Source organism: Oncorhynchus tshawytscha, linkage group LG30 (genome assembly GCF_018296145.1).
Source record: "Oncorhynchus tshawytscha isolate Ot180627B linkage group LG30, Otsh_v2.0, whole genome shotgun sequence".
Classification (NCBI taxonomy): domain Eukaryota; kingdom Metazoa; phylum Chordata; class Actinopteri; order Salmoniformes; family Salmonidae; genus Oncorhynchus; species Oncorhynchus tshawytscha.
The window spans coordinates 47,246,911-47,258,771 of NC_056458.1; the positions used below are offsets into that span (position 1 = coordinate 47,246,911).

Below are 11,861 nucleotides of genomic sequence, written 5' to 3' on the forward strand. Positions count from 1 at the left end.
AAGTCACATTAACACAAATGCCATTGGCTAATTTTAGATTAAGGCCTATAAAAACTGAGCCGCTAGCATAAATTATGAAATTTTGCGTTTTGAACAAGTTTAAATCAAATTAAATAACGTATTTATCAGCGGTATATAGTGTGTGGTTTGAAACGGAGGGTAAATATTGTCTAATAGCGTTTAAATATGTGCAGGTGACAAATTAAACTATTAAAAGCAATATGCGTATCTGCTCCAAGCATAATTGCTTTTAAGTGAGATGTGTGCTTTCTTGAGGAATTCTAATGATAGCTATATGCCTACCCAAACCAAAAAACCTAAAACACATGTTTTACATTATTGTTATTGTATTATCTTTCCAAAATTAATTGTAACTGCTTGCATAGGTTATATTGTTAGTGTCTCATAATATTTTGCCCAACATGTAGAGTAGACTACTATATAAAATAGAAAGTAAAACCTATTAAATATTTTCCCCCACGACGAAATGTCTAGCCTATATCTTCTTATTAACCATACATTTTAAAAATAAAACGTTATCCATACATTCCACTAAACATATTAATATTCAGAACCATTTGTTTACGCTGTTCTCAACCTTCCAAAAGACGGGTTTGCTTGAACACCCCCCTCATGGCATATGCGCATCCTGTATCGAGTTGCTGTCGAGGATTCGCTGGCGTGACGTCACCGAGACACGCGAAAGGTCTCCAGAAGAAAACCCGGAGCAACGCAGGGAAGCTATCAAAGCGCATATTTGGACACAGCATATGCCAGCAATTAAGTGGATATGTTTCACACCTGCATGTGGACATATTAACGACTCATTTTTTCTGTCTTTGCTGGGAATTAACTGGTGAGTAGGCTATTCGAGTTGTGTGGAAAATATATGCCTTTCAATGTGTTTACTATAAGAACGAACGATCAGGCTGTGAGCGTCTGGAGCGATATGCATGAGAGCGTTTGTGTTTGCGCGGCAGTTCTGTAGAGCAGACAGTTGTGTTTTACAAGAGGCATTAGATAGTCTGCGAGATCGCTGAACATAACCATCCAAACGGTCTAGCAATAACGCAGTCTTAACACATTGGTGGACATGTGTAGCCTCTCCTGTCCTTGTCAAGTGGATACAGAGTATTACGCATTGTCATGACATCGCTTTCAGGGTGGTTACCTGACTGTTGCAGAAGAACAACCTTGTCGGGGTATATAGGGTGTTGTTGGATATTGAAATAAAAAATGTTAAATTTGATGATATTTTCATAAGTGCATGGATGAGAAGACTCTAGGCTGTCTGTGTTTAGGCTATGACCGTCTGAAAAATAACGATATCGCGTGAGAGGTACAACGATAGAAGAAAATGCGCCCTCACATCATTAGATGTAATACACATTTTTTAATTCTCAAAAGCCTGAATATATATAGTGAATATATTTTGTGTACGTACTCTTGAATATGTTACTAATATGTTACTAATCTGACATATCACAACTCATGTGTGTGTGTGAGTGAGTGACATCGGTGTGAAGAATGGGAGCCATGTATTACGTCACGATTTATTATGGACATAAAGCGAGCAAAGGGATTCTTGAAGATAAGAGAGGTTGTGTGTATACATCACGATAAAGACTTTTAGGGAACGGTATCTTTGAACGAAAGGTCAACATAATTCCCATTGGTTAATAAGTGCCGCCAAAAAGGACTCTGTTAATTGAACGTTAAGTTGTGCACGCATTTCTTTCATTATATTTTCAAGTAGCCTAAGCAAAGGGGCAAGTGCGTGCAACGCTATTCACTTGGACGAATATAGGCCTGTTTTATGCCTGTTTTATAATGATGTATCAATAGAGGTAAGAAGGTCACAATGACGAACCTGTATAAAAGTGTATGATGTTGAATGCACCGTTGTTATTTTTATTTTTTCAGGCATCTGGAATGGAACTTAATTTGTCAAAGAATGTAATCTCGTGCGGAGATTCAGGTACGCACGCTTCACTACTTCTTTCAGACTTTGGTGACAATTTACTGGTCAAACGTGGTTTATTATGCATTCATTAAAGACTTGCTAAAGGCTAAAATAATGCATTGTCAATGCACAAGCAGATTATAAACGAACACGGTGTTGAGAACGTATGCCTAGTTTTTATTTATTTTTTATGCGCCATTGACAGCTTATAAATGCATAATCAAGCCTTTATTATGCCCACAGGCTACATATTATATTTGTGTACGCTTCTTGCATCTTAATAGTTCATGCTTCGTTATGAAGGATTTGTTATTTGCTTTGTTATACCTTATTACGCAAAAATATAGACCACTTTTATTGTTTGTCTAACCGTGGCTTAAATAAACTTGTTGAAACTATGTTGGGATAACAACATAAAAAAAATAAACAACGTTTAGAGATCTAGGATCCTTAATTGGTTTCTGTCGTGTGTGTGTAATAAGGCGGTGAATGTGAAAAACGAATACCCTTTACTGATATTCCATATAAAAGGCTATTTGACACAGACCTTTAACCTGTAGGCTATGCAAACCACACGAATACATTCAAACAGGCATTTTTTGCTCATTTATGATCATTATATCCCATTCTTAGTCTGTCCAATCTATAAGGTGACGCTGATCCTGGAATTGAATTAACGATGTCGTTTGCATTCACGCAATCAACGGGTTAGGCTATATTTTATAAAGATATTGATCTTGTAGCCTATACTGATGAGGACTTAACTTTTTAATTGGCCTATGGACTGTTGAAGAGAACATGAGGCAATGATGATCTAACCTCAATCTACCGGGTAGCCTAATCTGCAGGGTAGCCTAGTGGTTAGAGCGTTGGACTAGTAACCAGAAGGTTGCAAGTTCAAATTCTGCCCCTGAACAGGCAGTTAACCCACTGTTCCTAGGCCGTCATTGAAAATAAGAATTTGTTATTAACTGACTTGCCTGGTTAAATAAAGGTAAAAAATACAAATAAAAAGCTATTATGAACCAATATGGTAAAAAGTGGCCTAATATCCATTCGTGAGTGAAATGATGGAGACATTTCGACTGAAACACTTTTTCAGATGTCAGGGTGGTTATCGGGAACTGGTCACGCAGGCCTTTGACCAAGTTTCCACTGTAGATGGCCAAGATATGACGATCACTAAAGTAATAATGTCATTATATCCGAACCTTTTCCAATGACGCAGCCTGTCCAATTACATTCAAACCCCATTTATTTATTCCCTTTGACGAACGTTTAATTGTCTGTTTTCGTTTCCCCTTCGGTAGTTTGTTTTGGGTCCGACGAATAGAAGACGATAAAAACAACAACAAAAACACCAGGCCCTGCTTGAATTCCAGTTTTTTCTTGTTTTGTTTTGTTTGTGATGATTAACGACGGTCGTTGAGTTTATTTTCAGTCCTCCGAGAAAATAGGACTGTTTATCTTGCCTCTACCCTGTAACCCGTCTTGGTGAAGGAATTAAAAACTTCTGTAAACCATCCGTTACGCAAGTGCCTTATATTTGAAAGCGCATTATCCGACCACGCCGAGCCAACAATGCCGCAGTCCAATATGAACGTTAAAGGACAAAATTGACATGATTGTCCCTCTTTCACCGTATATGCACGAGATCAGCAGATTAGCCCTATGACATAGATTGTCAAGGAGGTAATAGCACCAGTCCAGTCTCGCCTCTAACATACGAGCCAAAGCCCAAAGGGATGCTGACTACATCTCTGTTGGTCAGAGCATCTTAATTTGGTTGTGCGTAATTGCACGTACTGTAGGCCAATTATGTCACCCCAAGAGCACTTTAATTGGGCTTTTTAGGTGCCCTCAAAACTATTAGATAGTAGGAACCTACTACTTTAAGTAGTAGAGATTAGTTTGTCATTAGCTTACATGTCTTCATTCTCTGAGACGTTTGGTGTGGCAATGGTGTTTGCCCTTGATTTTATGGTCCTATCTCAGTTCTTCACTATTACCAGGATCGAATCCTTTCCATCAACGTTCCAGTCAACTCGGGGGAGTTAAAACGCAATAGCAACATTAATTAAACATGTTTGGTTTGTATCTGGATTAGTTTAAATGCAGTTGACCAAGACACACAGCCAAGAGTGCATGAACCAATAAGGAAAGATCAGATGCAAAACCACTTCGTTGGTTTATATTATTCTAGTTTTTATATAAGGAATGGGTAGGCCTGCAGGCGTTATTTCGTGTAACAGCATGGCGTGCATTCAAGTGCTCCAGAAAACTCATTTTACAAAGCAGTTCAATAACATAAAAACAATATTACATTACTCAGGCGAGGAAACAGAACAAATGAATGAAAAAAAGAAAGTGATTGTTGAGAGGTTGCACAATTGCCTTCTGAAAGTCCCCGAAGGAAAGCTTTACAGTTCGACGGGGTTCTCATGTCAAAAGGTAATGTCATACAATGACCTAAAGCGCTTAGCATTGGCGCCGGCGACATGGCTAGGAGACTGTGCACAGCGGAAGCTACATACGCTACCTGGCCAAAGTCATTATAATACTGCATTGTTATTGGGACCGTTTGGAAGCGTGGCGAATAAAAACAGGACTACCATCAGAGTTACTCATTTTTTTTTATTTTATTGACGATGGATGACAAAACGTTGAATCCGTAAAATCATTCACAAAATAAATAATGAATGCAGATATAGGCCTATGTTTTACGCCAATCCAGGTTGACACAGGGAGGCGCGCCTTGCCTCGTCTTCATTCCTTTACATTTACGACTATCAACTTAAAAACTAGTTTGCATTGTTTTTGCATATTGTGTTGATAACTACAATGACAGGTGATTGATAATGGTGTTGATTTCCCAGTATTGTTACTATTTCCTATGTATTGTAACGCTGCAGCAGTGACAGACATTTCGCTTAAAGGACAGACGAATATGTGCTGTTTATAGGCCAAGGCCAGGGATCATCAACTAGATTCAGCCGCGGGACGATTTTTTCTTGGGCCTTGTGGTCAGGGAACCGGAACATAATTACAAATAATTTGTAAACTGCAAATTGACCAAAAGAAGCCAAAACGGATATAATATTTAACTAAAACAGAATCATGTCAAACATTGCTTACATTTTTATATGATCACAAACTGTATATCTCTCAATTATGAGTTGTAATACTTTGGAACAGACTTCCAGAATTTAAATAACTTGGAGCTGATTTGCTGGTGTTTTTAGAGTCTTTTATGGCCAAACATAAACACAAATACTTTGGGGGTCAAACAAGGGCCGCCAGTTGGTGAACCCTGGCCTGGGCTATATAAAGGCTTTCTTAAAAAATTAAAAAATAGTTATTTTTTATTTAAAATATATTGAACTGATTCACAGAAAATCCATTCAAGTGGCCGGGCTCGTGACTGTGTGATGTGACGTTTCATCTCAGTCATGTCTTACCAGCAGGCGCCGCTGATTTACAGTAGGCCTGTATGATTGTCCAAAATAGTCTCTAACCTCAAGCAACTCAACTCGATGCCATTATTTAGGCAATGTGTTTTTTTAATATCAAGTGACATAAGGCTAGCCTATCTGAATGCAAAATATCAATCGTTAGTTCCAACAAATGTAATAAAGTTAGAAACTGTCACGAGACGAATTTATGTGTAGAGGCCTATGGCCTAGTGTATGTGTACGCCATAGGCCACCGTTACTGTAAATTTAAAAAATCGGTCGAGTAAACGAGAATATTTCCAGTAAAAGTTTATGCAAATATTTTAGTTTATTTACATTATTTTATATTATAATTTCATTTTGGGGGGGCTTTAATCCGCTGAGAAATGGTCATTCAGTGTAGTAAAAGACCAAATAAAAGATTGATAGGGCTGCCATTTTTCACATTAACATCTAAAAACAAATAATTGCTTAAGACATAGCTGTGTAGTTAGTATATGCAAGTTGTTATAAAACTATAAATAATAGTTAAATCAAAGTTTACAAAATTAAAGCCTCAAATAAATATAAAGGTCCTACACGCATATCATCATAATTTGTAGCCTACTTTACGCAGTCATTTCTCATGAGGTTGTAATTTTCATAGTTCAGATTATTTGTCTTATCTTTGACAGTTACAAGTAGCGAGAGATATGATTGTAAAGGCTACACGTGAAGATGCCTGAATCAGTGCAGTGACACGCACGCGCGCGCGCGCACACACACAAACACACCACTTCATTCTTTTGACACAGGGTCCACCTCACTTGCTTTTAATCCGTGATTGTTTAGAAGACCTGAAAAAAAGAGGTCATTAAAAGGGCCTCATCCATTAATTTATAGACTATTACGGTACATAGTACACTGCTGCTGCATTAAGCTTCTACCATATACATACTTAAGTATAAATTAGGTACTTTCCAATATATATTTGGCCTTGAAAATAACATGGGCAGGTCTATATGCAATGTTTATTCAGCTCCGTTCATATCCGAGACATACATTGTGTGCGTGTGTATATAAGCGCACCCAGCTGTCGGGCCGTTCCATTGCGCTGGAGCATATTTCAAACATGTCTGAATAAAGGGCCCATTTTCTTCCAAACTTTCCAATGCAACGCAACTCGCTGTTGCCTCATGCGCTCCCCTGAGATAAATCCCCACCAAAAATCCTCTCCTGCAGTCAGATTGAATGCTCTTTGTGGGTGGGAGGGACTCCTTATTTCGGGGAGGTTTTAACGCAGAAGATGGGTGGGTCACATCCCTTGGTTCTGCTGCGAGCGCTTCCATTCGGTCACACCGGGCATATCCGCACTAGCGGAAACTGAAAGCATAACGCACTATCACTGCTGCGAGGAAAAGTGGGTTTGTTTTTCCGGAGAATAAATTCTTGGAAATCTGTTTTTAAAAAGTTTTTTTTTTTGCAATGGCAAGTGTTTTGCTACGGATGGAAATCTAAGCATTCGTGTTGAAGATTGAGAAAGCTCGAATATACAGGATTGAATATTTATTTTTAATACGGCATCATTCTTTTCAAGGTGGAATGAATTTGGACAGAATTGCAGAGACCGTGAGACCCCCACCGACGCGCGACATGCAGGCTTCTACGCTTCACTTGCCGAGAACTTCGAACAACACTCGAGAAACGTTAGAGAACTCAAGCAGCGAGTCATCCGATACTGAAATAGCAGGTACATTTACGGTGCAATAACATTGCATTAGGCCTACCTACTATCATTATCGCTAGGTATAATTAAAACACGGCTTTTCTTGTTAAACATCCTACTTATGTGCGTAAGGTTTTCGATAAAAGACACGTAGATATGTACCATGCAACGTGCCCAATGCGTTGAGTTTTGGACTAAAATACACAGACCATAGGCTATGTGAAACAGCAGTGTCCCACTATTAAAACAAACTACGTTTTTATTTGTAAAACGTGCAGGAAAAAGTTCAGATAGAATGTGAATTTTACCCAATATGTATGAATGGGAATTCTTCAGCGTCATATTAATAATTTCAGCATTAATTTCCGTAGACTTAAATGTCGTGTCTAAAACGCTTTGCTGAAGTGTTTGCCTATATCACCGCTATTAAAACATTATCGAGGATATTATGAAATAAATACTTTGTCTTTTAACACTTTCCATAGGATAACAAGAAATAGCCTACGGGTTGATGAGTTTTCAAATCGCATTCTTCCTGCTGCAGGATGGTGTGTGTCTTCATCCCACCTCTTCATCAGCTGTAAACTATATCAATATATCAATATATATATATATCAATATATATATCAATATATATATATCAATATATATATATATATATATATATATCATACTAAAGAGATATATAGTCATACTAAAGAGATCACGAGACGTAGGCCTAAGGAGAATAGCTCTAGCCAATACAGTCAGCTATTAAAACATGGCGTTTTGTTTTGAACTGACCTCTCGTCTTAAAGTATTGCCCTCCTTACATCTAGCTATTTTCAAGGTATAAAAACAAAGGCGCTAACGTGTAAAGACAAGCATTGGCAAGATAATGGACGTTGGATAAGACTGGACAAACGTTGCAACAAAAGGGAATGTTGGTTTATGCAGGTAGAGGCCGATAAATGTTTAATAGCGCTTCTAAAATAATCAATATTGAACCAGGAGCAAATCCGTAAATGTTTGACGACCACGAGCACGTGATACTTCTTGTGGTCTTTTTTTAATAGGCTTTTGAAACTGGTCATTTACTTTAGTGATTTATAGACACTTCAAACACTGCTAGGATTATCCTGCCAGGTATGGCCTGTTATGCGTTTGTGCTGCAGAACTAAACTGTTTTGTAGTTTGTACAAAATTGTACATGCGTTTTTTTTGGGCCTCTAAACTAATGAGTTGAGTTGGAATGAGATTGTACAGAACCACATGGGGGAGGGGCACCCCTCTATGTAAAAATGTAAGAAAGTCTGGCTCAGTATACGCTACATTACAATAACCATAATTTAAATATTTTTTTGGGGGGGGGGGTTCGCAGAAAAAGAGAGGATCATAGAACACAGAAGTGACGATGGCAACGCAGACGACCCGAAAAAGAAGAAAGCGAGGCGGCAGAGGACTCATTTCACCAGCCAGCAGCTGCAAGAGCTCGAAGCCACCTTTCAGAGGAATCGCTACCCGGACATGAGCACAAGAGAGGAGATAGCCGTGTGGACCAACCTCACCGAAGCCAGAGTCAGGGTAAGTCTCGAGACGCGGTGCGTAAAACGTGTGTAAAGTCTATTCAGAGGGAAACCATAAAGATGTGAATGAACGGATTCTACAGTGAAAACTTTTCAGTTGAAACTTGTTCGGGGTTTTATTACTTTACTTCAAGCCTACACTCGAATATCACTTGGATGATTTCGTCGCAATAATTACCAATGATTACTAACGGTATGACGTGGAACTGACACCATAATTCTCCTCCCCCAAGCGTTTCAAAGTTGCTCATTGTAATCCCCACTCAAACTAACTGGTTCTCCCACCAATTACATTTTCGATAACATCTTTCGGGGGGTGACAAATGAACACAAATGTATCCACTTTTGGTGACTTTGCATCTACTATGTTTTAATAAGTATAGCCTGTAGCCTGCACCCCTATACTGCGCCAATTAATTTATACATATTTATTTCGGTAACAGTTTACTTCCAGATATTATTAGTGCTGTAATGTGTATTGTTCGACGACACTCTACTGTAGACGTGTTACTCTAAAACCTTTTACAGCAGAAACATGTTTAGTGAAGTGCAATGAGTAATGTCCATACTTACTCTACATATACACCGTTCCGTCGAGTATAATTGCACAGTGGGTCTATTGGAAATCCCTTTTAGCCAAATTCAACCCAAACCCCCATAAACAAATCGGGTGTTTTTAATTGCAATATAGGCAAGAAACAAGATAGGCTTGAGTTTGTGTCCTAGGCTTACAATTAGGCATATGTACATGTGTCTATATTTTCAAGCCTACATAGCCAAACGACAAAATGCACCCCCAGTTAGCAACAAGTAGACAGTATTTCAAAACCTAATAAGCGATGTTAATTTCAGTTTTTCGATGGCTAGAAGATCATATTACTATTATCCACAGCCTAATCGTTTTTAATTTTAAGAGGGTCACAAACTCTTATTGACCCCCAATTGCAGTCGATTATCATACTGTGTCGTTGACTTTATTAGCCAACAGTACGGAATTACCCACACACTCAATAGACGCATAACATCATATGTTTTAATTCAGTGGTCTTGCGAAAGGGCCGAGCAAAAAAACGTGTTGATAACAATGAATGTGATAATTCGACTAGTAGCATTAGTTAATATGCCTAAAATCTGGTTTATTTTGAGACATAGGTCCACAGCTATAAGACAATGACGAGAAGACGTTTCTAATTTATATACCCACCGATGTGTTCTAAACCTATGCCATCCAAAACGTTAACGTCTTTATAGACAATTTATCAGTAGCCTACAACCGTGTACCCCGGAACATAGCCGCGGCACCCCCAGAAAAACCGGATTTTTTTTAAATAAATTATTTTTTTAAATATATAATACACCGGATGTTTCCATGGTAAAGTATTTACGAGGTGTTTCTTATTAGACAAACAGAGACAATTTTGTCAATATTGATATTCTAGGTTTTCCATCATTCAAAGGCTCGTTAGGCCTAGCTATACATTTTAAATCGGACTGTTATGGATTGTGCATGTGGCAAATAATACAACTATTATTATCATTATATTAAATTAAATTAAATTATTGTTATAGATATGTTGAATACATCTTTTTTTTTCTTTGATATTTAGGTGTGGTTCAAAAATCGCAGGGCCAAATGGAGGAAGCGTGAACGCAACCAGCAAATGGACCTGTGCAAGAACAGCTACCTGCCCCAGTTCAGTGGCCTCATGCAGCCCTACGACGACATGTATCCCGCCTACACCTACAACAACTGGACGAACAAAGGACTGACACCGGCCCCTCTGTCCACAAAGAACTTCACCTTTTTCAACTCAATGAGCCCACTCACATCCCAGTCAATGTTCTCGGCTCCTAACTCCATCTCTTCTATGACAATGGCCGGAGGTATGGGCCACTCCGCTGTACCGGGGATGCCGACTGCGGGCCTGAACAACATCAGTAATCTTAACGGCATCGGCACCTCTACAATGAACTCAGCCATGTCCTCCTCCGCCTGTCCGTATGGACCTCCCGGTTCCCCTTACAGCGTATACAGAGACACATGTAACTCTAGCCTGGCGACTCTGAGACTGAAATCAAAACAGCATCCAACCTTTGGATACAGCGGGTTGCAAAGTCCCGGGTCTAGCCTTAACGCCTGCCAATACAACAGTTGACCGATCAGCCGCGATGAAAATAATTTGCCGACAGCTGTGGGTCTAGAAGGCCTACCTGCGAATGGGGCGAAAGACAACTAAACTGGATTAGTTGCAATCATTTTTTCAAATGGATTATGCGGGTTGTATGTGTTTACCATTGAACTTGCACAACAATTTAAATGTTTTTTTTTTTTTTGATTTATAAAGTGATGAAGACGTGTTACATTGCAACATTGAACATAAGAAACAGACAAAGGAACATCTTGTGTATTTTCGCTTGCTTGCTTTGAGGACTCAAAACAATTTAAAACGTGGCTTGTATACTCCTGGTCTTGGATTAGGAACAAAAAGTGCAACAAAAAGGCGTATCCAGACTCGGTAGAAAAATAATTATATTGTACATAGCTTATATTGCTCATGTGTGCTTTACCGTCTTTGCAGGGGGTGCCACGGGCCCGGTTAAATGTGTCATTTTTTTTAGCGTGAGTGTCATTTTATAGCCTGCTTTGTCTGGAGTATTTTCTCATTTTTACGTGCTGAAAATAGAAATCCCGCATGCTTTAACTTCAGTGCAACGTGTTTTGTACAAGTTGATAATTATGTGAGATAAAGCAAAGTCCATTATACTGTATACAAAAGGTGATTGAAAAGTAACTTCATGTGTTTTATGATCTGTTTGAATACAATAAAAGCAGATAGTAGTTTATTTCAGGTATCTATTTAATAAAAGGGAAAAGGTATAAACGAACACAAATATTTTCCAAGTTTATGTAATAAAATGGGAGTTCGAAGTATTCTTTTTATTTAATCTTTATTTTGGCAGGGAGTCATGACTCATGCTAGTAAATGGCCCATGCTAGTAAATAGCCAATACCGGCTTAGTATACATTATTTAATTGATGACAACTCAGACCAATCTTGACCAGTTAACATCCATATTCTGCCAGTCAATGAGCATTCCGACGATTGCTGTCTGTGCTTTTCGTTCGACTGGATATTTCACATTACAGATCTTATTATGTTGACAACGCGTTGTGG

General features: G+C 38.6%; 1 protein-coding gene across 4 annotated transcripts; it reads left to right on the forward strand.

Annotated features, from left to right (window-relative positions):
- Positions 1-728: 728 nt before the first annotated feature.
- LOC112228235 (paired-like homeodomain 1) lies at positions 729-11,617 on the forward strand. Of its 4 annotated transcripts, XM_024393395.2 has the most exons (5): positions 742-856; positions 1,924-1,978; positions 6,992-7,144; positions 8,481-8,683; positions 10,293-11,617. In XM_024393395.2, the coding sequence occupies exons 2-5, from the start codon at positions 1,933-1,935 to the stop codon at positions 10,839-10,841; spliced, it is 951 nt and encodes a 316-aa protein (XP_024249163.1). In that variant the 5' UTR covers positions 742-856; positions 1,924-1,932; the 3' UTR covers positions 10,842-11,617. The 4 variants fall into 4 exon arrangements, with proteins under 4 accessions (XP_024249166.1, XP_024249163.1, XP_024249165.1 ...); XM_024393398.2 differs by lacking the exon at positions 1,924-1,978 and having other exon boundaries at positions 729-856; XM_024393397.2 differs by lacking the exon at positions 6,992-7,144.
- The last annotated feature ends 244 nt before the right edge of the window (positions 11,618-11,861 follow it).